This window comes from Mus musculus, chromosome X, assembly GCF_000001635.26.
Source record: "Mus musculus strain C57BL/6J chromosome X, GRCm38.p6 C57BL/6J".
In the NCBI taxonomy this organism is placed as follows: Eukaryota; Metazoa; Chordata; class Mammalia; order Rodentia; family Muridae; genus Mus; species Mus musculus.
The window spans coordinates 77,649,491-77,674,124 of record NC_000086.7 but is presented as its reverse complement, the minus strand read 5'-3'; the positions used below and the strand labels follow the sequence as shown (position 1 = coordinate 77,674,124).

At 41.9% G+C, this 24,634-nt stretch overlaps 1 protein-coding gene across 4 annotated transcripts in view; it reads right to left on the bottom strand.

Annotated features, from left to right (window-relative positions):
• Positions 1-11,402: 11,402 nt before the first annotated feature.
• Tbl1x (transducin (beta)-like 1 X-linked) overlaps positions 11,403-24,634 on the bottom strand; it is a 153,174-nt gene continuing 139,942 nt past the window's right edge. For 3 of the 4 annotated variants that reach the window (XM_030251300.1, XM_006527939.3, XM_030251299.1), the window contains 7 exons: positions 24,192-24,252; positions 23,635-23,756; positions 21,287-21,361; positions 20,784-20,911; positions 18,554-18,719; positions 15,323-15,424; positions 11,403-14,410 (listed from right to left, as the gene is read on the bottom strand). In XM_030251300.1, the coding sequence (XP_030107160.1) occupies positions 14,384-14,410; positions 15,323-15,424; positions 18,554-18,719; positions 20,784-20,911; positions 21,287-21,361; positions 23,635-23,756; positions 24,192-24,252 (681 nt within the window). In that variant the 3' untranslated portion in view covers positions 11,403-14,383. The remainder of the gene's footprint in view (positions 14,411-15,322; positions 15,425-18,553; positions 18,720-20,783; positions 20,912-21,286; positions 21,362-23,634; positions 23,757-24,191; positions 24,253-24,634) is intronic. The other variant, NM_020601.2, reaches the window with a different exon arrangement.

Below are 24,634 nucleotides of genomic sequence, written 5' to 3'. Positions count from 1 at the left end.
GCTCAGTCAGTAGTGGCTTCATTTCCCATGGTAGCTATGATGCCATTTAGTTCCTTATATTGGGAGGGATGTTTCCCCTCCCTTTCCTCAAGAGCCTGTTTGTCCTTGGAATCCAAGACTAGCTCTACAGTGCACCATTCACACAGTAGTAGGCATAGCTCTGTGGGCATGCTTCCCACATGTTTCTGGTGAAACACCTCTGCTTGCAATTATACTTTACCTTACTCACATTCTTGGTAACCTGTGGGCCTTATTATAAGAATAGTGGATAAAGGGCAGCTCAAAGTCCTGTCTGCAGTAGTAGAAGGTGTAATGTGGATTTTAAAAGCGTACAGGTCCTCTACAACCACATTGTTTTTATCATTCTGTCCCTTTCCTTTATTCCTTCCTTTCCTCCTCTTTCTTCTCCTCCTCCTCCTCCTTCTCCTCCTCCTCCTCCTCCTCCTCCTCCTCCTCCTCCTCCTCCTCCTCCTCCTCCTCCTTCCCCTCCTCCTCCCACCCCCTCCTTTTCTTTGTTTTTCAAGACAGGGTTTTCGAGTGTAGCACTGGCTGTCCTGGAATTCTCTCTGTCTGACCTCAAATTCTCAGAGATCTGACTGCCTCTGCTTCCCAGGTGCTGGGATTAAGGGAGTATACTACCACTGCCTGGCCTCTCCTTACCTTCTTTTTGATTTTGTTTGTTTGGAGACAGGATCTTACTATGCAACACAAACTAGCCTTAAACTTTTGAATTATAGGACAGATAAAATATGAAGAAATTTATGTTTATTAAAGACAGAAAGAATAGTGCTCTATGAGAAAGATAGAATACACCAAAAGGATTATGTGGGGTTCTCAAAGGACTGTCAATTACTTTTTTTTCATTTTTTTCTTTTACAATGAACATTTAGTATCAATTCTCAACCTGTGGGTTGAAAACCCTTTGGCAAACCTCTTTCTCCAAAAATATTCACAAGATGATTCCTAATTAATAGTAGCAAAATTACAGCTATGAAGTAGCAATGATAATGTTATGTGTGGGGTCAGCACAACCCGAGGAACTGTATTAAAGGATCACAGCATTAGGAATGTTGAGAACCACTGGTAGAGATTTGGGGTGGCTTTCAATTTGCATTCCTAAAGTTGCTAAGAAAATTTCCCCATTTTCTTTTTTTTTCATTTCCAATTTTTTTAATTAGGTATTTTCTTCATTTACATTTCAAGTGCTATCCCAAAAGTCCCCCATACCCTCCCCCCTACTCCCCCACCCACCCACTCCCAATTCTTGGCTCTGGCGTTCCCCTGTACTGAGGCATATAAAGTTTGCACGACCAATGGGCCTTTCTTTCCACTGATGGCCAACTAGACTATCTTCTGATACATATGTAGCTAGAGACACGAGCTTGGAGGGGGGGGGTTACTGGTTAGTTCATATTGTTGTTCCACCTATAGGGTTGCAGACCCCTTTAGCTCCTTGGGTACTTTCTCTAGCTCCTCCATTGGGGGCCCTGTGATCCATCCAATAGCTGACTGTGAGCATCCACTTCTGTGTTTGCCAGGCACCCGCATAGCCTCTTGCCTACAAAGTATAATTCATAAGGTCAAAAGATAAATGGTTTTTGTTTTTTTTATTTATTTATTTATTTATTTATTTATTTATTTATTTATCTTTACTAAACAAAGTCGTAAGGTGGATTTATGAAGGGCATCATTTTAGGTCTAGAACAGGGGAGTGTTAGAAACCAAAGATTCTATATTATTTTAGTTCTAAGTAAACACAGCCTAATGACTGTCGCTGAGAATGCGTCCTCTAATGCACTGTGAGCACAGTGTCATAACGATTTCTAACCTTTCTATCTTGCTTCTATTTGAGATGTGACCTCTTACATATAATAATTTTAGATAATATATCTTTTGCCTGTATGTGTGCATTATTGACACAAAAATACCGCTTTCGTTTTGAAAGGAGTAAGATAATTTATTCTGGAATCAAATATAAGTGACCATAGCCTGGAAACACAGATTCAAATACTACAGTCCTCAAGTTTTTATTATTACACAACAAAAGAAAGTAATAGATGATGGCACTTTTTAACTTTTCAAGGCATTTTAAAAAAACATGCATGAGATCAAGTAGCTGACTTAAAGCAAAGTAAAAAAAAATCTCTACTATAGGCTACGTATATTATCTTTGCCTTTGGGTTAGTAGAAGCTAATGGTATCTTTGTACATTCCAAAGAAGACTATTAGGTCAAAAAGAGATGAATAACAAATGGATAGTGAGAAAGCTGAATATGGCCCAAGATGAGCTGTCTCCAGACATCCAACATTCCAACATTCTACAATCATGGAAATAAGGTCAATTATCTTGTAGAGCCTTCAATTTTTTTCTTTTTATAATCTTCACTTTACTATATTACTGCTTCAACATTCTAGTTTTAAAAATATTTTGTGCCTAGATTAGTTAGAATTCTCTAGAGAAGATTATGGTGGTTTAAATGAGAAAAAAATCGCCCACAGGCTCATGTATTTGATCCACAGATGGAGTCCAATTTGGGGAGGTTATGAAACATCTAAGAGGTAGAGCCTTTTCAGAAGAAGTAGATTGTTGGGGACAGGCTTTGGAGGTTTATAGCTTTGTCCTATTTCTGTTCCCTCCCTTTGTTTCCTGTATATGTATGAAAATGTGATTGGCCAGCTTCTTGGTTTTTTCTGCCATGCCTTCCCCACCATTGTGGACTCTATTTATGGAACCATGAGTCAAAATACACTCTTCTATAAGTTGTGTGTGGTCACAACATTGTATCATAGCTAGAAAGAAATAACTAATAAAGATCTTAGTACCAAAGGTTGGTTGTTTCTGTGAAGAACCTGACCGTGTTGTTTTTGGAGAAATGTGAAAGACTTTAGAACTTTGGATTTAAAAAAAAACATTTAAATGTTGTAAGCAGAGCTTCACAAGCCATTCTAGGTGGATCCTGAAAGACAGTACTGATGAGATTAATGGAGGCCCAACTTGTGGTTTCAGAGGGAAGTAGGGATTCTGCTAGCAACTGGGATATGTAATACTTTGAAAAATAATATGGCTAAATTTTTCCAATATCTCAAGAATTTGACTGAAGTTAAATTAAAAGGTAATAAATTAATTTGGCAGAGAAAATTTCAAGACCACATAGCATGTAGTCCATGGCATGGTTATTACTGATTATTCTTAAGAATATCTACAATGAAAATGGTGCAAAAAGTATATAGCTTGGAGAAGAAAACTAGGAAGTTTAATAATATGGCAAAGCCATGTGTCAAAGAAGTTGTGCTTATTCAGATTAGATTAAAGGGGATCTAAGATATCTGCCCAAGGGGGCCCTGTGACATTCCTGATAGCCCAAGGAGTTCTGGGGCTGTTCACTATAGAGAGAATATCTTGTGTCTGTATGGATGTGGTACCTGTCAATAATAAATCTGATGGCCTATGGCTTGAGTAGAAAATAGGAGGTGGGATATCAAAGAGGCAGAAAGAATTCTGGGATAGAGCAAGGCATGGGAGATTTGCCTGGAAAGATGTGACAAGGTGGACACATGCTAACCTGAGCAGAGGTACCCAGCCACGTGGCAGAAAATAAATTAGAATAAATGGGTTAAGTTATGATCTAGTCAGACAAGAACCTAGCTATGTGGCCAAGGTATTTGTAAATGTACTTTTAGTTTGAGTCTTATTTCTGGAAGCATGGGGCTTAGAGAAAGAACTGGAACAAAGTTCTACAGATGTTGCCTAACATGGGGCAATTAGATCCCAAGCTTACAGCCTGAAAATGCCTGGGTAAAAACTGGGGGAAAGTCAGGCTAGCTAGACAAGAGGCCTGGTCTCTAAAAAACAAACAAATGAACAAAGCAACAACAATAACAGCCCAACAACAAAACAATGGAAAACAAAAAACAAAACAAACAAACAAAAACGACCAAAGGCAAAGCTTCCCAGAAGAGCACAAAAATGAACAGCTTTGAAGGAGTTTTCTAGCCAAGGAGCAGGAATCTGAGGAGAGATAGTACAGAAGGTGGCTTTTTAAAGAAGCCTCTGCTGAATTTAAAAACAGAACACAGAAGTTGGCTCTTCTCCCAAGGGCAGAGCACAGAAGGAGCCAAGAGGGAGTGTTCCTGGTTACAAATGGGGTGAATGCAGCCAATGCACTGTGGACAGCAAAACCGGTAGAGACTTCCCAGAGACCAAAGCTACAGGATAAGCAACTTCAGGTTCTCCCAAACTTGGCACAGCCTGTAGGCTCAATGCTGTCCAGTGGAAATTGATAATCTGTGCTCATGGCTTTCAGAAGTCAGCCCTAGTTTAGCTGCTGCAGCCAGAGCAAGGGCAGAAGTCTGAAATGCCTCTTCCTGTGTGTGTGTGTGTGTATATATATATGTATGTATGTATGTATGTATGTATGTATGAGTGTAACAAAGGGACAGGGGCATGACCAGGTGCAACTCAGCTTCTGAGGGGAAAAAAAAAAACAGGCACAGGAAACAGAGACAGGCAGATCTCTTTGAATTCTAAGCCAGCCTGATCTACACAATAAAGTCAGGGAAGACCCTCTGCTATAGATACAGCTGCTTGCAAATGACAATCTAAAGCTCAAAACGACACATGTTCCCCTTTTAAAGGTTCGATGTAAGTTTTTTGCTTAATAATATTTACAAATGTCTTAGTGATTTAAAAAATACACATCTGTGGTGGCTTGAATACATTTGGTCCAGGAAGTGACACTAATAAGAGGTAAGGCCTTCTTGGAGTAGGTGTGGCCTTATTGGAGGAAGTGGGTGTGGGCTTTAAGACCCTCATCCTAGCTGCCTGGAAGGCAGTCTTCCCCTAGAGGCACTGAAATGAAGATGTTGAACTCTCAGCTCTGCCTGCATCATGCCTTCCTGGATGTTGCCATGCTCCATCCTTGATAGTACTTGACTGAATCTCTGAACCTGTAAGACCCAATTAAATGTCCTTAAAAGAGCTGCCATGGTCATGGTGTCTGTTCACATCAGTAAGACCCTAATATAACCCTCTACCCAAGAGGTAGTTAACTGTTTTATTTCTACCAAAGGAAACATGTTTCCTCTGCCCAAAATGGCTTTAGAACTTCCGACATTAGACTAAGAGGGATTAGATTAAGAGGGATTCCAAGGGGGAGCTCATATCTCCTTCTTACCACGACCTGAAGACCCTACCACTATTTCTCAAGAAGGCCACATACTTTTCTCATTTGCACCAGGGGCTCTGAAACCTCCCACATCTCCTCAAGGGTCTCCAAACCCTCTACATCTGCTTAAGAGGCTCTAGTACCATCCACATCTGCATAACAGGGATTCAGACATATCACTTCTCATGAATATGTCCTCAGATACTTCCCCTATCCCCAGATGAGCCCCACACATTCTAATTCTAATATCAAAAGGAGATTGAGCCATGCCCCTTTTGTATAAGGGGACTTCAGGACTTCCCCCATTGGACCATAAAGGCTTCAACCCATCTTTGCTTCTGTCAAAGATGGGGCTCATATCTTCTCTTTCTGTTGAAATAAGATCTATCAATATTCAATGGAGTCTTACATCTACCACATTTGTCCAAGGGTGCCTCAGTGAGGGAGACCTTGAGACATTATCTTTCTGTCCAAGATACTTCAGCCATCTGCAAAAGAGGGGCCTAGGGCTTCCCATTCTGACCAAGAAAGTGTCCAACAATTCCCTATTAATAATAGAGGCCTCTGAGTATTTTACTCTGGCCTAGAGAGTCAACCAACCAACCCCCTTTTCCCATGGAGACCTTAATCTATCAAGGGTGACATAGACATTCACTTTCCACCCAACAGGGACTCATACATGTTCCTCACCAAGGTAAAATAGCATATTCCCCTTCTATCCATGGAGGGTTCAAATGGATGGGGCTGAAATCTACCCTCTCTTATTTAGGGAGCACCAACCCCCCTATAACAAACAAAGGGACCTCCTTCTGACCTAGGAAGCCACATATATTTCTACATTTTCCAATGAAGCCCCACTGAAAATAGAACACAGAAATGTATCTTCTGTCTCCAAGTGCCAAGGCCTTGGCCTGGAGAGTGGTTCCTGAGAGAAGGGATGTGTGGGAGCAAAATAACAACTCAAAGTCAAATCCTGGGTTACAAGCTGATGGTCTATGTTCTGTTCAAGATAGCTTTCCAGATTCCTCTCCTTCTCCCTCTCCCCCTCCCCCTCCATTGCCCTCTCTCTTCTGCCTGACACAACGTTTTTTGCTATTCTAAAAACTCTCTAAATAGCTCATCTCTTGCAGAGCAAAAGCCCAGTATTTTATTTACATACCAATTCAGTCATTACCCCAGGTTCCCTTTTGATTATCCCATGAATCAGTATCCCAAGACCCTAACCCCCTTGTTCTTAGAAAGAGACAGCAAGCACATTTTTTAACATTGCAAAAGAATTCAGGGATCTGCCTCCCTTTGTTAAGCACAGAAAAAAGGTAGCTTTGTGGGACCTCCACCCTGAAATTACCATTCCTACTATGCCTAGCAAACTCCCTCTATACCAGGCTAACTTTGAACTCAGGAGTCTGCCTGCCTTTGTTAAGCACAAACAAAAATCTTAGCTGGGTGTGATCTTGCCCTTGATCACCACTCCCTAAATCTCTTTATCTCCTTCCTTTGTATCTTTCTGACAAGTTGGCTCATAGTGCACCTGCCTCTGTTCTTTTAGACCTGTGAAGCTCTTTATACAATTCATATTGTATCCTTATATTTGGCATAGGTGAGAAATTATATACTTTTGAAATCATGTTTTCAGAGTTCTCATTTATCATTTTGCTGAGACATAGACACTTTTGCCTCTTGCACTAGTACTGTCTCTTTTTATCATGGAGGCATTAACCTTGGCAGAGAGGACATTCCCAGATAACCTTGGCAGTAAAGAATACATTTTTATCCAAACAAAACTTACGCCCACAGCAATAATCAACACTCTTGGAGACACCTGCTCTGCTGGCTCTGTTCCAAGGGTGGGAACCATGTCATGCCATCCTTGCCATAGCCAAGCCAGACTTGGCATCCAAGGAGCCTTCAGGCCTCTTTCTAATCAACAGGGCCTTGGGTTTTCCTACTCTTACAAAGTAGGTGGCAGACATAGTCCTTTTAATAAAAGGGGCCTAATATTTTCCATTCTGAACAAGGGGTATCAGATCTGCTCCTTGTAATAAACTAGACCTCATATATGCCCTTTGTGACTACATGGAGGGGATGGCATTCAGAAACGTCCCCTCATTTTTTGTTGTTGTTGTTGTTTGGGTTTTTGTTTGTTTGTTTGGTTGGTTGGTTTTTCGAGACAAGGTTTCTCTGTATAGCCCTGGATGTCCTGGAACTCACTTTGTAGACCAGGCTGGCCTCGAACTCAGAAATCTGCCTGCCTCTGTCTCCCAAGTGCTGGGATTAAAGGCGTGTGCCACCACTGCCCAGCAGAAACTTCCCCTCTTATCTAGGGTGGGAATACATTCAACTTGTGCCCAAGGGGGCCTCAGACTATCCTCTTCTCCCTACAAAGGCCTCATTCTCATTCTGTCCAATAAGGTCTTGCATGTGTCTTATCCAAGAAGTGAAGTCTGTGACCTATTATCTCTTACTAAGGGAGCATAGAATCTTCTATCCCAAGGTTCTCAGACTTTTTCCATTGTTATCAAGGGGGACTCAGACATGTTCCATCTGACTGAGAAGGGCCTTTGATCTTCCACTTCTGGTCAAGGGTGACTCATACCCATTTTCACCCAAGGGGTCTCAGACCTTCCTCAATGGACCAAAGAGGCCTCAGACCTATACTATCAAAACGGGGGGATTCAGATCTTTGACTTCTGTCAAGAAGGCATTAGGCATGCCACAAAGTGTCATCAGGCCAAGAGATCTAACTAGTCTGAGTAAGGGAGCCTGCGACCCACTCCTTCTCCTTAATCTGTACATGACCCAGTTGATCAAAGGGGCCACAAGCATTCCATTTGTATGCAAGAGGGCCATATAACTTCCCCTTCAGCCCAAGATGGCCTCAAATATGCCCCATATAACCAAGTGGGCCTCAGAATACTCTACTTTTCTCAAGCAAGCTTCAAACATTCTTTCTCAGAATGAGAAGACCTTAAACCTATACCTTCTTTCCAAGGGGACTTTAGACTTTAATCTCACTGTGGGGGGCCCTTAGGACTGCTGCACAAGAGAATCTGAGACTTAGCTCCTCTTAACAAGGGACTCTGAATGTTGGAGATACCACAGCAGGTCTTCAAACCTCCTCTACTAAGGAGGCTAAACCTACTTCTTCTAACCAAGAGCACCTAAAACCTTCATGTTTTGCCTAAGTCAAAACTATGAATTCTCTCCTTTAACAAAGGAGACTTCAGACATTCCCTTTCTATAAAGGGGGATCCTGAGAAATGCCCCTCTGATGATGTTGGGTACTGACATGTTCTTGTGACCAAAGGATCTTCAACTTTAATTCTGTTCAAGGTGCCTCAGACATCCACATAAACAAGAATGCTAAAGAGCCTTCTGTCCATGGGAGACTCCTATCTATTCCTTCAACTAAGAGGACCTTAAATTTTTTACTCCTGAACTGGGTACCCAGGCAAATACAAATGTGCCCAAAGAGACTTCAGAGAACTCTGGAGTGAGGCCCCATGTCAGAAGAGCAAAAAGCTTAGCATGGAGCCCAGACCGTGTATATACAAATTTGTCATAGGAAGTAGAGAGGACCCATTCTCTATACCAACACCCATGTAGCTGGTTATAAGTTTAAAGGGAACACAGAACAAATTACTGCACAAATTGGTGCTAGTATTGCAACAGAGTTCCCAGAGATATGGAACTTAGATTTCAATAAATATTTGGAAATTGATGAGGTAGTGTCTGCCCTAATCTGTATTGGGCAATGTACCATGGGACATTCACCCTCTGCCCAACGGTCTTTGACCACCTTGCCTGCCCTACTGTGGTGGTTTCAATATGCTTGGCTCATGGGAAGTGGCATTAAGAGGTGTGGAATTGTTGAAGGAAGCATGTCACTGTGTAGGCAGGCTTGAAGTCTCCTAGTGCTCAGGCTCCACCCAGTGCAAAAGAAACTCTCTTGGCTGCCTGTGGAAGACAGTATCCTAGCTGCCTTTGAAATAAGATGTAAAACTCTCAGCTCCTCCAGCATCCTGCAGTCTGTCTGCCATGTGCCGTATTTCCCATCACAATAATGGACTGAACCTCTCAAACTGTAAGCCAGCCACAATTAAATGCTTTCTAAGAGTTGCCTTGGTCATGCTGTCTCTTCACAACAATAAAACCCTAAGACAGGGGTCATGAAAGATTCTGTGTACAAACCTGGGATTAACCATCAGTCTGGAACCAAAACTACCTGCCTTCAAGAGAAGCCTGCCCATGTGTGACAGATGAACACAAACTAGATGAGCTAATTTAGCCAAGGATAGCCATATAACCTGTGTGAAGAATGCTGAAGACTCCTTTTATGGTCTCCTCTGGATTTGCATTCTAAATGGTGAAGACATGGAACCTGCTGAGTCAGTGCTGAGAACTTTTACTGTACAAGGTACAGGTTACATTTCATTTCCTTTCCAGCCAAGACCATTTGAGACTTCCCCATATAAGGGGGTTTAAACCTTCACTTTTGCCCAATTGAACTTCAGAAATTTCCACTTTCACGCAAGGAACACAGAGCTTCCTCTATTCCTAAGGGGTCTTAATCCTCCCTCACTTCATTGGATAGAATGTCAGATCTCTCTCCTAGACCATACCTTTTTGCCCAAAGGGGTCTTAAACATTTATTTTCTGTGATGAAGCCCTCACACCTTCTCAGTAAGCTAGTCTCCAGGACAGGAACCTGGTCATGAGCTAGTTTGAATTCCTGACATTCTCAATTATGAGATTTATCAGGGTTCTGAACTTGCTACAACCTTACCAGCTTTTCTGTCTGGTGACATGGTCCACTGTCCCATACTGATAGTTGTATGAGGTAATTTTTTAAGAGACAGTATAAATACTGAAAAAGGCAATAAAGGCTTGTTGGAGCTGCTCTTTGGAGCTTTTCATTCCACCCATGAAATATGTGTATATAGTTGTTTGAGTATGCTCACCTGAGCTTTGCTCCATACACCAAATGTTTGTGTGTGTATGTATGTATGCATGTATAAAAGTGATTGGAGTCTTTTTCTGTTTCATCTAGAGTAAATGAGTGGTTTTTTTCTACATGCATTTTCTTTTTTCCTTTTTTTTTCCTTGCTCATATAATGAACTCTGAAGCTCTCACCTGATCAGTGAGGGGCCCATGAGTAAAAGAACAAAAAGCCTAAGTACCCAACTTCTTTACTTAATCCCCCACTGCTAACAGCAGGTGTTAACTGTGAGAAGTCAGTGGCTTTTGGCCACAGAATAGCAAATTAGAAAGGTAAGTATTATCAAAATTAAGCAGTTTTGCCCTTGCAAAACCAAGTTTTGTCCCTGCAACCACCGAAGCCACTCACCACTTGCCTGCCTCAGTCTACTTGGATGCTGGGCTGGTTCATGACAATGGTACCTAGCCAAGAGATATTATACAATGTTCCTCCATTGAACAAGGTATCCTGGACTTTCACCTTTAGTCCAACAGGATCGGGGATCTTTCTGCTCTCATCTACTTGGCATTTCCCCACTGGAACAGACGTTTCCTTTCTGCTCAAGGGGACTTTGCACCTACCCATTTGATCCAAGACTGTCTCAGATCTTCACCCTTGTTTAAGTGAGCTTCAGAACTATTCCCCAAAGACCTTAGAGCTTTCCCCCTTCTTTGAGGGCCTCACATTGGGAGGGTGTGTAGCCTAGGTGACTGACTTAGATTTGGGGCTTGTGGGTTTAAGTTTGTACAACTTAACTGATCTATGGATACACAAATGTTACCTCATACTCCTGCGACCACAGATGGGGGAAAGATAACCTCTCCACCATAATGGACTGTGCCTTCTTAAACCAAGAACCAAAATAAATATAAGTTTTGTCAGGTATCTTCACAGAAATAAGTGATCTACATTGTTCTCTCCTTCAGTTGTCAGCAGATGTTACAGATTCCAAGCAAGATGAAACAAACAAAAAGAAAAACACAGTCACTATGTTCTCTAATATCAAAATAGAGCAATTTATTCAAGACACTGAATATGATCTGTTGATTCTCTCTTGAAACAAATGAGCTACAACACACAAGGTGATTTTTTTTCTTCTCGAAGAGCGTGTTGGGTGAATGGGAGTGGGGGGTAGAGGACAGAGGGGGAGGGGAGTTTTGATGGTGCTTAACAGAATGTGGAAAATGTTGAAAGAGGACCATGTCTGGCTGTACGTCTGACACAGACAATAAAAACTGCACAAGCCAGAGTTCAAAACTTCAGTGAGTTGCAGAACAAACATTTATGCATTTGACAAGAAACAGAATGGAAAGATATAACAAAGGTTTAAAAAGGGAAAAGCAACAAGGAACAAAGCAGATCCTTACATGTGACAAAGTGCACTTCACTTGGCTCCATGGTCTATTTCTTAGTCAGACAGAACAAAAAGTCAAGTCCTATGGTGTTGAGTGGGGTCAGAGAGTTGAACTTTGTAAGGTCCATCTGGCCCTTCGGTCCTCTACAGGCAGCATCCTGGATGTGCTGGGAATGGTATATGGTTACTTCAAACTCAAGGAAAAAATACCTGGAAAGGCTGCTATGTGACTACACTGCTTTCAAGGTTGAATTTGGTCACAAGACTAACCATTCCTCACAATGTTTTAGGAGTTATAAACAATGTTAGGTAACAGCATAATACATGGGCCACCCCTTGACCACAAAGATGATGCACCTGCTCTATGACAGCAGGCAAATGATAGCGTCCAAATACTGGACGCTTCCAAACAGCTGCAGACTGAGCTGTCTTATGGGGGTGAACTTCAGGGGTGTGGGCTGCATTCTTCTGCTTGGTCCTCGTGTGGCCAGCACTAACTTCCTGTCCATGTTTAGCTGTAAGGCCAGGGAAGTGAATGGTCTTTAGGTTTCTTCTTGTGTAGATTGAACCTTTTTGTCCTAGTCTCACAGCCATTGACTCCAAAATAATAATTCTTATGTGGCTTAGATTCATCTAGGGGGTGTAGCCTGGACACCCAGAGATTGTCTGATGAACTCCTTATGTGTCATCTACCCATTACCACCATATAGCAATGTGGAACTTGTCAAATGAAAGTCATAACTTTACAATAGGCTGGCATCTAACAGCTGATCGTCTGTAGAGATGAACAGAAATGTATTTGGGGAACAATGATAGGACTTCCACAATTATATCCTAAAACTAAAGCAGTCTCTGGGCAGGAAACTTCATATCCTTTGACACAGAGACATCTGCTATGATTAAAATTTCCACAGAACTTGGGCTTTCTTTGTTAAGCGTTTAGGTGACAGAATCCAAACTCACCACTCAACTCAATACCACAACACTTAGATTTTGAGGGCTCACATAATTTACATGTCAAAGAGGAGGCCAATACATGTTTTGGTGCTAACATTTGTTTGTTGTGTAGGGAGCACTTGACCTTCCTTGCTGGTTGATTTTTGGCTTCATATATGTATACTTTTCTCTAAGTAACACTTGCCTCAGCTGCAGGCTGAACCCTGCACACTGTCTCTTGCAACCCCCTTCTGGTCTGTCCCCCATTACTAATTAAAGAAACAACAAGTCAGTGTCAAGTTATGACAAGAAACAAACAAAGGCCACCTGATTTAGTGATGGCAAACTTTACCAGGCACACTATGCCTTATTTTGTTTTTAAAAAATAGCCAAACTTCTCTTTCCTATTATTTTCTCATTTTTTAGAAAGCTTTGTCCTAATCTTCTGTAAGACAAATTGGAAAGTGGGCAGAAATGATCAGTGACATTCTACCTGGGTCTTAATTCTTTTTTAGGATTGAAATTCTCCCTTGAGACTCACTGTCTTCACAAGACTGAGGGACACTGAGGCCTTTGGGTCTTAGGTTTTGCAAGATTCACCAAGCATGCTCTTGATAAAAGTGCCCATCGGTAGCTACACTGTTGTGAGAAAGATGTAGCTGGCAAGTGCCATGAGCCACACTTGGTCAGGGTGGCTTCTTCACTGTGTTCCCATTGGCTGCTGAAGTAAATGTGTACCAAACAGTTGAGCATTCTGCTTGATGCCTAACTAGTGGGCTCCTTCTTCCCCACCAGCTGCCAAAGCAATCGCCTTGTTCTTCCATAGGACGTTTCCCAATCCACGGCTTTCCTAACTGCCTTTCGTGAAGCTGAAGGGAAGGGGTAATTAGACACCTCAGACTCTGCCAGTGTCTTCTTAGTCTTTTAAATATGAATTTCACAAAACTCTCTATGTCTGATGGCCATTTTAGGATTTAAAGTCATTTTAACATAAAAATATTTTTTTCAAAAAATACTCCAGGTTCTTTCTCTTATAAGTAAGTCTTTTTTTTTTTTCTGTAAAAAGTCCCCATCCCTGCCTTCTTACATAAAGCACTTACTATGCTCTGAAAGTGCCTTTGGGACCTAATGTGAAGCAACTATGAGAAAGGGACAGAGTAAGCAATAGGTGGGAGTGGGGCAAGAGGGAAGGAGAGTGCTGTCCAACAAAGATCCACTGTGTGCATGTGGCCATTATCTATGCAGGATTTCATTACAAGTGAGACCACACCAGAGCAAGGACATCAGAGGAAGGGGCGGGCAACAACAAGGGAAGACAGAAGGAATAAGCCAAAAACAGTTTGCATCTGAGGTGGGAGGCCCCCAGACCACAGAATTTTAGCAGATAGAAAAACCACCAAAGAAGGTTCTAGAAAATACAGCGTTGGGATTACAAAGTCACACATTTTCATTGGTACAAACTGGTCTTTTTGGAAAGCAACTGTAGTATCCAAATTGATAGGAGGGAAACACCATAAGGGGCAGGTTTTTCCTCCCTTTTGGTTTATCACAGCATTTTTTCTTTTTCATTGTTTTTAACCTTTTCTTTATTTTTTGGCACAGCTTTGTGTTTCTCCTTCCCTGTTCAGTCATTAGAGCCTGTTCTGGATGGAAACCAACCATGCACCATGTAGCTGATGGCTTCATCCTTCCCCAGCTGAGCATTCTAGGTGGAAACCATATTCCTGTGATACAACCATGCGTATGACTTTGTATTTGTTTGTGTTTTAAACTTCTGGATGGAGATTAGGGGAGGGGGAAAATAATCCTGTGGCCAGGGACAGGTGATTTCCAAGTAGACTCGAACAAGTCAAGTTCACACAGTTTGGAGCCCATCATAGGAAGGGTGCTGCAATCCCACACATTCACTGCTGCTCCATTAGAATGGTTTTGTTTTCTACATTTTGTGTTTACTTTCGGAGATCTAAAACACAGACCTGGAAAGAAAGAAAAAGTGTCTATTAGTCTGAGCGATAGCATCAAGTGCCTTCAAACATGTGCTGGCAGGGTTAAGCCTAGCCACCAACTTTATGCTTGTAAAATTTTACTAGAACTAAGTTAAGAAGAGAGGAAAAACTCTAGAAACAGGATAGTTTCTAAACATCAGAATGACCAAACTCTAGCAAGGATCAGGCAAGAGAAAAGCCAGACCAAGGACCATTCCCAGAAACTCAAGAGGTCACAGACTGGATCCTATATGGTGGAGCAGATAACAAAAGATCTCAGGCCACACCAACCACTCAGTCCATTAGCCAGAATGCAACCTCAAGTTCAGAGACAAATTAAACTTTATATATGCTAGTGGACCACAATGAGATCCATGGAAACCAAGAGGCTTGTCTGAAAATTATCTTCTCATGACACTGCTTGGCCAGAACATGTACATGGCGACAGAATAGGAACAAGTTTCTTAGTCTACATACTAACACTATTTGTGGCCAGATATTTCTTGGCACTAGTGAGGGGTCCAGAGCATTATAAGAGACTTATCAGCATCCCTGGACTCCATCAGTGAAATGTCAATGGCACCCTGCACCAAAGTAGTGACAACTGACTAAGACTCCAGATATCCCCTATGCCCTGGGGTATACACATGTGTACAGAGTCACTGCAGGTAAGAACAATCAAGTTCACTGACATTCAGGGACAAAGAGAAGGATGTTTTTAACCCAAACAGAAGCCTCCTTTGCAATGCATGCAAGCATGTGCATATGTAACGAGCGGCCGTTATGTGGTAAGGCTCAGCAGGACCAAGAAGCCTCACAAGACCTTTGGAAGCACCTCATCTTGGATCAGGGATCAGCAGCCCGGCACCCCTTAACTTCTAGTAGACCAGAGGCGCCACTTACGGAGCCATCAGATGCGCTGGCACCCACTTTGTCTCCTCGAGCATTCCAGCACACCTCAAATATGCCGCCTGTTCCTCGGTAGCTGTGGACGAGACTTCCACTCTGAAAAGCAAAACATTTGTCATGGTAACTCAGATGAGCTCCCAAAAACGACAGCAGTAAAAGGGTGTACACTGTTCCTCCATAAACATCTATTTGATCAAGAAGCTTTCAAGCATACTGAAGTTAAAGAAATTACCATAAAAATCAATCTACTGCCACACACAGAACTGCCACCACATTTCAGTTAAAGCCAAGGCTATGCCAAGCCAGCAGGTTTCCATTGAGAGGCACACTTGTTAGATATGGACCTTAGACTAATGACCTCTTTGACCTTATTCTTTCTTCCCACCCTTCAGTGCTGGATTTGAAATCTGGAGCATATTCCTTGCTTTCCCCAGTGGCTCTGCCAAGATGTTCGTTCTTAAGCCTCTATGGTGCTTAGGTATGAGTGTCCCTTATTAAGCCATCCTTTCTTGTCTCCGTCCTAGGGCTTGGATCAGCCTCCTGGGCTGAGGTCTTTGTACCTGCTCCAGCCACTACCTAGTTCCAGCTCTGATTATCATCAAACTTCATCTTATTCTCCTGTCTCCTCCTCAAAGCACTTGAGTAAGCACGAAGGACCCCTCCCACTCAGTTTCGGATCTAGTTTGTAAGAATGAACATACGCAATTGTACTGTGGTATTTGTTAGTGGTTGGGTTGGCATGCATCACAAGATGCAGGAAGCCTTGCTTTCTCTAGACTTGAATGTCTAAATGTCTTTATAAGACATGGCATGAAAGGTCACTGTGATAGCCAACCTTGGTTGTCAATTGATTATATCTGGGGTCAACTAAAACCCAAGCATTTGGGACACACCTGTGAAGCATTTTCTTGATTCGATCATTTAAACTTTAAACTGGGAAGACCCACCTTAAATCTAGGCCATACTTTCTAGTGGCAGCTCACATAAAAAGACACAGAAGGAAGCTTTTGCTGTTGGCCTGCTTGCTTTCAGTTTCACCAGCAAGTTCATCTATCCTGCTGCTAAGACATGACTTGGCTAATAGGACTAGAGCCTACATTTTTAGGATTCTAATGTATACTGAAGACCAGTTGAGACATACAGCTTTGTGAACTTTAAAACTACCAGATTCTTGGCCCTTCTTTTGTGACCAGACAACCATTGTTGGAATAGCCAGACCATGGCCTGTAAGTTATTCTTACAAACATCCTTTTGATATAGATGTATTCTATCTGTTGTATTCCTCTAAAGAACCTTGACTAATACAGTCCCTAACCAGTGTCAGCCACCTACTCATCACTTCTTACCCATAGCAATAAAGTGTCCTTGTCATACATATATTTACTTGTTATAAAATATATATTTACCATTATCCAGCTATAGAAAGCATTAGCAAAGCAAAATGCATTTAGATAAATATTAGTTTGTATTTACATAGAAAAACAAAGTGTAGTATACATTGTGACTATGAAGAACATCAGGCCAACAGTATTATATATGTTTATAACAAAAGGATTAAAACAGGCTCTTTAGATGTCTCAAAATAACTCACTGCTCCCTTCAATATGAATCTAATAACTTTCAACTGTTTCAGCATCCTCTCAAAACACACACACACACACACACACACACACACACACACACACACACACACTCACTGTATAATAATTCAAGTTTCAGTGAAACAGGCTTGCAATCCCAGCTACTCCAAAAGCTGGGAAAGGATTCCAAGTTTGAAGCCAACGTGGGCTATACAAAGTGAATTCTAGGACCCTGGATTCAATTGCCAGTATTAAAAAAAAAAAAAAAGAAAGAAAGAGGTTAGGGGGAGGAAAAAAGAAACCCAAAAAAGTCTAACCAGTATTCCTTAATAGTCACACTGTATTGTACTGGGTGTTGTGAATCACCTAGTAAAAATATGCTATGCCATCTTATAGAAGTGAATTGGGCTCCATAGAGGCACCTGTGTTTTCATCCTCTTGGCACCATCAAGGTGAATTACCACTAGCAAAATCTATTCTCTCTATATGAGTAAGTCATCCTATGTATGTTTCTACTTTTTGTTCTGTTTTACTTCTTGGTAACACAGGCCAGGCTGGCTTCAATTCCTCCTGATCCAGTCCTAGGATGACAGGCTTCTATACCTAGGCACACCCCAGAGATATGTTGCCAAATTTGAGGGTATGTCCCTGAAAAGCCTGGGATCCTAGAGCATGACTTATGTATTGCCTCTCTTGACACAAGGGAGCATGAACTTAAGAATTCAAATCCTTCTAAATGTTGACCAACCAAAAAAGAAATGAGAAAGGTGAATTACATGAATGTGAAGCACTGGATCTTTCCTGAGGCCAAATTGATTCCTTACCTATTTTCAGTAACATAGCCAAACTATTTTTTTTAAACTGGAATGATAACCAAGGGCTGAAATGTAGCTCAGGGCAGACCACCTGCAAGGCACTAGGTTCTATCCCCAGCACCAAAAAGAAAATAAAGAACTTCCCCCACCCTCAGTCTACCACACTAGTTCTCATCCATTTCTACTCTTGATATTCAGAATTTGCTTATTCATGTAAGGCCAGAGATTCCCGCAGTGGACATACTGACTCTAACCCCTCCCCTTTTCAATCCCTGCTGAAATGACAATCCAGTACTCACAGATCCTGTATTAAACAAATGAGATATTTGCAAATGTGGAAACTCCAAGCCTTGTATTCCTTTGTGCTCCAAGTTGCTCCACAGTGGACGGGGTGTGTGTGTGTGTGTGAAGTTGGTTGTCCCACAGTGTCCCCCTGGAAAAGTTTTATGAAAACCCACAGGACCTTTCCACAAAGGGCAGCATTTCTAAAGTGACAGACAGTACTAGGTAATGTTTTTCCTTCAGTGTGACATAGGTGGTCCCTGCCAGGATAAGACAACTGAAGATAGTGGTTTCTCTAAGGGAGAATGCTCCGAAGACGACAAGCTGAAGTTCTGGCTTAAGGTCAGATGGAAAGAGTCTAGAGGATACACTCCAGGATTGTAAGTGGGGAAGACCCTATATCATTGGGGTCCACAGAGCAGACCACACAGAACCTGCAATCTCCACAGGGAGGCTATCTGAGATAACTCATTCCCCAGCCCTCCTGACAGTCCAGGACCTGAGAGCGTGGCTTTCAGGAAGGATTCAGCCAGAAGTCAAGACATTACCTGAGTATTCCAGATATGGACACACTTGTCAAAAGATCCACTGGCCAAATACTTCCCGTCGGGGCTGAACGCTACACTATAGACAGGCTCCTGATGCTTGGTCAGAGTGTGGATGCAAACACCTCGCTCCACATCCCACAGTCGAACCGTAGAGTCAAATGAAGCACTAGAAAGATGACAGAAAAAACAACCACTGAAATAAGTTGGTTTTTCAAAATCTCTATGATGTATCTCATGTGAACTGTCTTTCCATTGTATTTGAAACATACTTGAACTTGTTTTAAGAGAATATCCTATTAAGCCTTTCTCTCCAGAAAAAAGTAAAGCTGCCCCCAGGCAAAACCCAGGACCTTGCACAAGCCAAGTCAGATTTTCCCACTTTACCACTGTGCTCACACTTCTTTCTCCAGTTCCATATTTCTTATCACAAAATGCTTTGTAGACCATTCAACCAACTTTTCTAAAACACCATCATTGTTTTATACTTCCACTTGAATAACTAAGTCCACCCAGCCATGACTGGAAAAAATAAAGACAAATTGAGTGAGATGCATTTATACATGAGAAATTCTAAACCTACATGTGCATGAACATGTGCATATGCAATTACATTGGCAAGGACTACAAAGTTTAATTATTTTTAGAATTAAAAAAAAAACAGCACATATCAAAGGGCTGTCATCACCTGGCTTTTTGTTTATCCACAGGGTATCACAAGGCTCAGTGTGTCCTTTTTTTCTTGTGAGCTAGAGGATAATGCCTATCTGTTCCTGGTATGTACCGTGTGATTCCAGGACAACTATGTGTAACTAGGTGTTTGGATAATAATTAAAAAAGGAGAGTTAAGACCTTGGGGTTCTTCTAGTTTAGCCACTCAGTGTTTAGATTACTTTTGTGTGTGACTTAGGCTCCTTTTCATTTCAGTTTCTGGTGGTGATGTGTATGCCAGGCAAGTGATGTATACCCAAGAACTACTTATAATCTGTTCTTGAAGGCAGCCTTGGATTGAACACTTTCTACGAAGCTGTTTTTAATTTCCAGAAAAGGCTGCTCACTCTACTACTAGGTGCTTCCTTCCTTAGAAGAGAACTACCTACCTGTTACTTTCTCCAAAATCCTCTAAAACAACATAGACCAAGCTCTCCACTGCTTCTTGGAAAACAAATATTCCTTTGGGGTCTGGTTTCATCCAGATTAAACAACCACAGTGCATGAATATAAACTCCAAGTGGCCATATCATGGTTTTCCGATCATTCTGGCTTAGTGCATCTGTCTAATGTTTTCATTAAACTACCAAGAGTGGGGGTAGAGGGTACTCGATGACAGAGTACATACTTGCCCAGCATGCACAAGGCCATAGGCTCTATCCGTACACAAAAAACCCAGAGTTACTTGTTTTGGATGAGCTATCTCTGGCACTTTGGTTCTGGGACTTGGTTGACTGGCATTTTAAGTCAATATTAAGAGATTCAGGTTATCTTTGGCTGAGGCAGGGAATCTTTTATCTCTAGTCAAAATCTTAGTAAGGCAACCCTGAATGGAGCCTTAAGAACAAACTCTGAGCTCCAAGCTAAACTGTCTTCCTTTCTTTGTGCTAAAAACTTTCACTAGATTAAGCCATCCCCCCACCCTGCTGCTTAGGTTCATGGTTTTATCAAACTGCAAATAGGAAACCATTGAGAGCGAAGGGAAAAAATGCATGTTAGGCAGGCCTATAATCCTAGCACTTTGGTGGAAGTGGAAGGTATAGCTCTAATCTAGCCTGATTTACATGACAAGTTCCCGGTCAGTCAGGGCTACATAATCAGACTGTCTCAAAATGAAAAGAACCAAACCAACCCCTACCCTCCACCCCCACACAACTGTACTGAACATATACAGATCCTTTGCTTCACATTGTTACCTAAACTATCTGTACAGCATTCTTATTCTATGGATATTATAAGTCATTTAGACATGATTTAACGTACAAGCAGGTATTCAGAGGTTGTAGGCAAACAAAATTAAACAACTATGAACTTTGGTGTCCAAAGGGGTTCCTGGAACCATCTCCATGGATATGGAGGGAGGAGATACACTTCCTCTTGCCTCCATTCAAAGGGAACCACCATTTTTCTTTCAGTTTGGAAGAACTTCAACACTGCTGTCTCTAGATTTGAGTTAATCACTAGGCAGAGAACAAAGCTGTGCTCAGGAAGGATTCAGAGCTGGGAGGTTACCCTGCTTTACCTTGCTAACATGATGTTGGAGTTCGGGTTGCTGGTGGCTGGTCCTGTGGGACTCCACTTGATGGTATATATCTCTTTGCTGTGAGCCTGGAGGTCATGGACACATGCATCCTGCTTCATACTCCAGATCTGGAAGAGGCATTGGTAACAGTGTGAACTAATATTATGGCCTAACTGAGAATGGCTCAGCACCTTTCATTCTGTTGCACCTAAGGGAGCACTCCTTAGGTGGTAGATATGGGAGAGGCTCACAAAGCCAGCAAGGAGTCCACTAGGTGACTGTGAGGAAGGATGCTGGTGGACAGGCCGTAAGGTCTCTCAGTGGGAACCTCGGCCTCAATATGTCAAAAGCTCATGGAAGAACCAAAGTTTAGAGACCAGGAAAGTCATGGAGAAAAGACAGTCCAAAGTAATGTTCCAGATGATAATGGTTGGATGGGTTGTGTGTCTGTATAGGGCCTTGTCTAGGATTAGGCAATTCATTCCTTTAGATACCAACACTACCTTTAATGTCATGTCATCAGAGCAGGAGGCTAGTAACATTCCAGAAGGATCCCATTTGATAGCATTGACCTCATTCTGCAAGAGAGCACAGTTTCAGAAAGAAATCATAGCTTTCATTTGGGAAAGGCTGGCTCTACCAAGGAGCAGTGACATGCTGCCAGTGCTGCAGTGCAGAGGCCCTTCTGAGAGTTCATAGGATATCAAAGACCACAGCACAAGAACCCACACATGAGTATGCTCTCCTCACTTTGCTTTTCATTCATGAAAAACACTGCCATATATTACAAAGGAACAGCCACACTCTCATCCATACTTCTTTAGGGAAAAAATTACTTACTAAGGAAGCCAAATGAAGAATTTGCATACAATCAACAGAGCTAATCAAATCAGTTACTATCCATTGCTGCTTAAGACATGGTCTCACTATGTAGCCCAGGAAAGCCAGGAGCTCTTTATGTATCCCAGGATGGCCTGAAACTATTCTGTTAGACTCCTGAGTATTATAACTACATATATGTGACATTGAGCAGAGCTAAAACAAGTTTTTAAAAGTAGACTTCGAACATCTCTTTCCTATGTGCTTTTAATATAACAGTTTCTCTACATTCTGTTGAAATACATGTACCTTATTGGATGAGGTAAAGATAAAGGTTTAGATAGAACAATGGCAGAGATAGATAATAGGTAAAGCCATCCAAAGGCACAAAAACATACACAAGCAATTCATTTGTGCAGGGAAATTACATCAGGAACTATAGTTAGGAAAAGGCATTGAAAAATAAAATCCATCCTCTTGTGGATCTGTGCTGAGTAGCAGTTTCCTCTGAAATTAAAAGCTTCCATTTTGAAAGGAACCTTCTTAAAGTAGGATGTTTTCAGGGAGTTGTGAGATGAAATAGTATAGAGAATCTCATTAAAACAGGAAGTGAGAAACTCAAAAAACCTTCAGAAAGTCCCTAAAACTGATCAGATTCACTAATAACCCAACTCCTACCTCAAATGTGTGTATAAGCAGAAAAGACTGCCGAGTCACTCTCAGACAAACACAGTTGCCTAGAAGAAGTAGAGGGCAGCTGAACTTTCTAGAGAAACAAAGATAAGACAAACTACCTAACCAACTGAACCACACAGAAAAGGGCCCATGGCTGTACAGTGTGCTCTAGGTTTCCAGCTTTTATGAGCTGTCTGTCACCCATGGTGAGGTGAGCTTTGGTGACTCAGTACTCTTTGACTCATTTTTACTTCTATAAGTAACCCCTCACCCAAATTCCTAGATTTGGGGGACCATACAAAAAGGAAACTGCCAGGTTTTCCTGCTTTCTGAGTACCAGAGACTCCAAGACTGGAGGAGAAAGACTTTGGGTGGGGAAGGAAGAAGGGGATGTGTTTATATAAAGAACTACCTGCAGCTCTGCCATACTGACAGGGACAGCATGCAGAGCAAGGGCAGAGGGAAGGATAGAGGGACTTCCTTGGAGGAGTCTTGGAAATACTACTGCTATTACTGCTAACTCTATGAAGCCAGCTGTCTTCGCCTAACAAACAGCTTCACACACCAGATTATATTCTAAATTTCACACTTCTCAATGCTGTGGCTATTCCCATTTGTAAGGACACCAAGTATTGAAAAGTGTGAAAATGGAAGAAGCTGGGAATCCAAGGAGCATGGTTTTCTGTGACTAGATCAAAGAAGAGACAAAGGGCGTGTGCATGCCTATCTGTGAGCTCAAGTGTAAATGAGGTAGTGTATATATATATATCTCCAACTGTAGATGTAGAGAAAACTCATAGGTAGACCTCTCCATGACCTAGCTGACCCATCTGCTAGGTCACCAAATTCCTTCCTGGGAGCAGAATTTTCTCCCTTCTCATCCATTTGCCAAACTTCCAGAAAAGCAACCAGAATCTACACACAGGTTTCAGGAAGCAGCAGGTTCAGAGCCATGTACGTAGACCTCTGCTCAGAGCAATCAGAATTGGTGAGAATCATTTATGGAACCGGGAGGCAGGCTATGAGAGAGGTAAAGTCTAAGCAGGAGCAAGAAATATCAAACTTAAAACATATGCCCCTATTAAAAGCTGGGAAATAGACTAGGGTTAGAAGAGAAACGAGTTCAGGACAGAACAAGGACAGGATCAGCTGGTAGCTACTCTGAGATAGTCCCAGGACCACTGACCATAGCTAGGTTAATTCCACCACCAGGGCAGCCACAGTAGCTCTCAATAGCAAAGTGCTGCTGAACAAGTAGTCTCTCCTGCACAGTTAATTTTTAATGCTGGCACTGAAAAGATACACACCACACTCTCACAACCCCCAAGTCTGAGTGAGCATCAGAACGGCCACTTACAGTATGTCCTTGGAAGGTTTTGACTGGGCGATCACAGCCAAGCCTGCACACATGAATGCACATGTCTGTGCTGCATGAGGCAAAGGTAGTGTTGTTCTGCCAGTCCACATCAAGGGCAGGTGCTGCAAAGCAGGAGGAAAGAGAGGAAGGACATTTGCCTGATTAACTGAGCTCAGTGATGCAGACCAAAGCATCCCCAGGAGTCTGGTGACCATGAATACCACCCCCCAGTGTCAATCAGCTATACTGACACCATGAAAACCATCCTTGAAAGACCTTAGAGATTGTCTCCTTCCAATTTGTAAGATGCTCCTGGAGAGAGACTGCCACCTTTCTATGTAATGAAAAAGCCCTCAAGGACAGGCCCAGTTATGGATAAAGGGGAGGTACCAGTTATTTTTGCTAGGCCACCTATTTTCTTACTTCCGATACTTTGTTTCACAGTTGTCCGAAGTCCCAATGTCTTGACACTTCTCTGCTCTCAGACACTATCACACAATCTTAAGTAAAAAAAAAATCCTGGGGCTACCTCTGCATAACCACAACAGTAAACCTACCTGAATGAAAAGGAAACTGTTGTTTGGCTTCTCCTGTGTGAGCGTCCCAAATTATTGTTGTCTGTATTCCGCAAACAGAGGGAAAGTTATTCTCCTCAAAGAACTATTATCTAGAACAATGTCTTGTACCAGAAAAGACAACCAGCCCCCTTTCCTTCTAAAAATTAATTTAACAACATATTTTATGCCTATATATAGCTAAACCTATATCATTTATACATGCAATAGTATAAAATATTCATACAACATGTCACTTCTATATTTCTGATCTAAGTCCATGTACACTGTGCATTTCACAGGCAGTAATATGGATGCCACATTAATGACAACAATTGGTACACAGCAGCCTTCACCAATATATGTGGGAAATCTACCAAAATTCCCCCTTAGCTCCCAAGCCCAGAAAACCATTAAGTAACAGGTAAGAAAGCTCATCTGCTTGC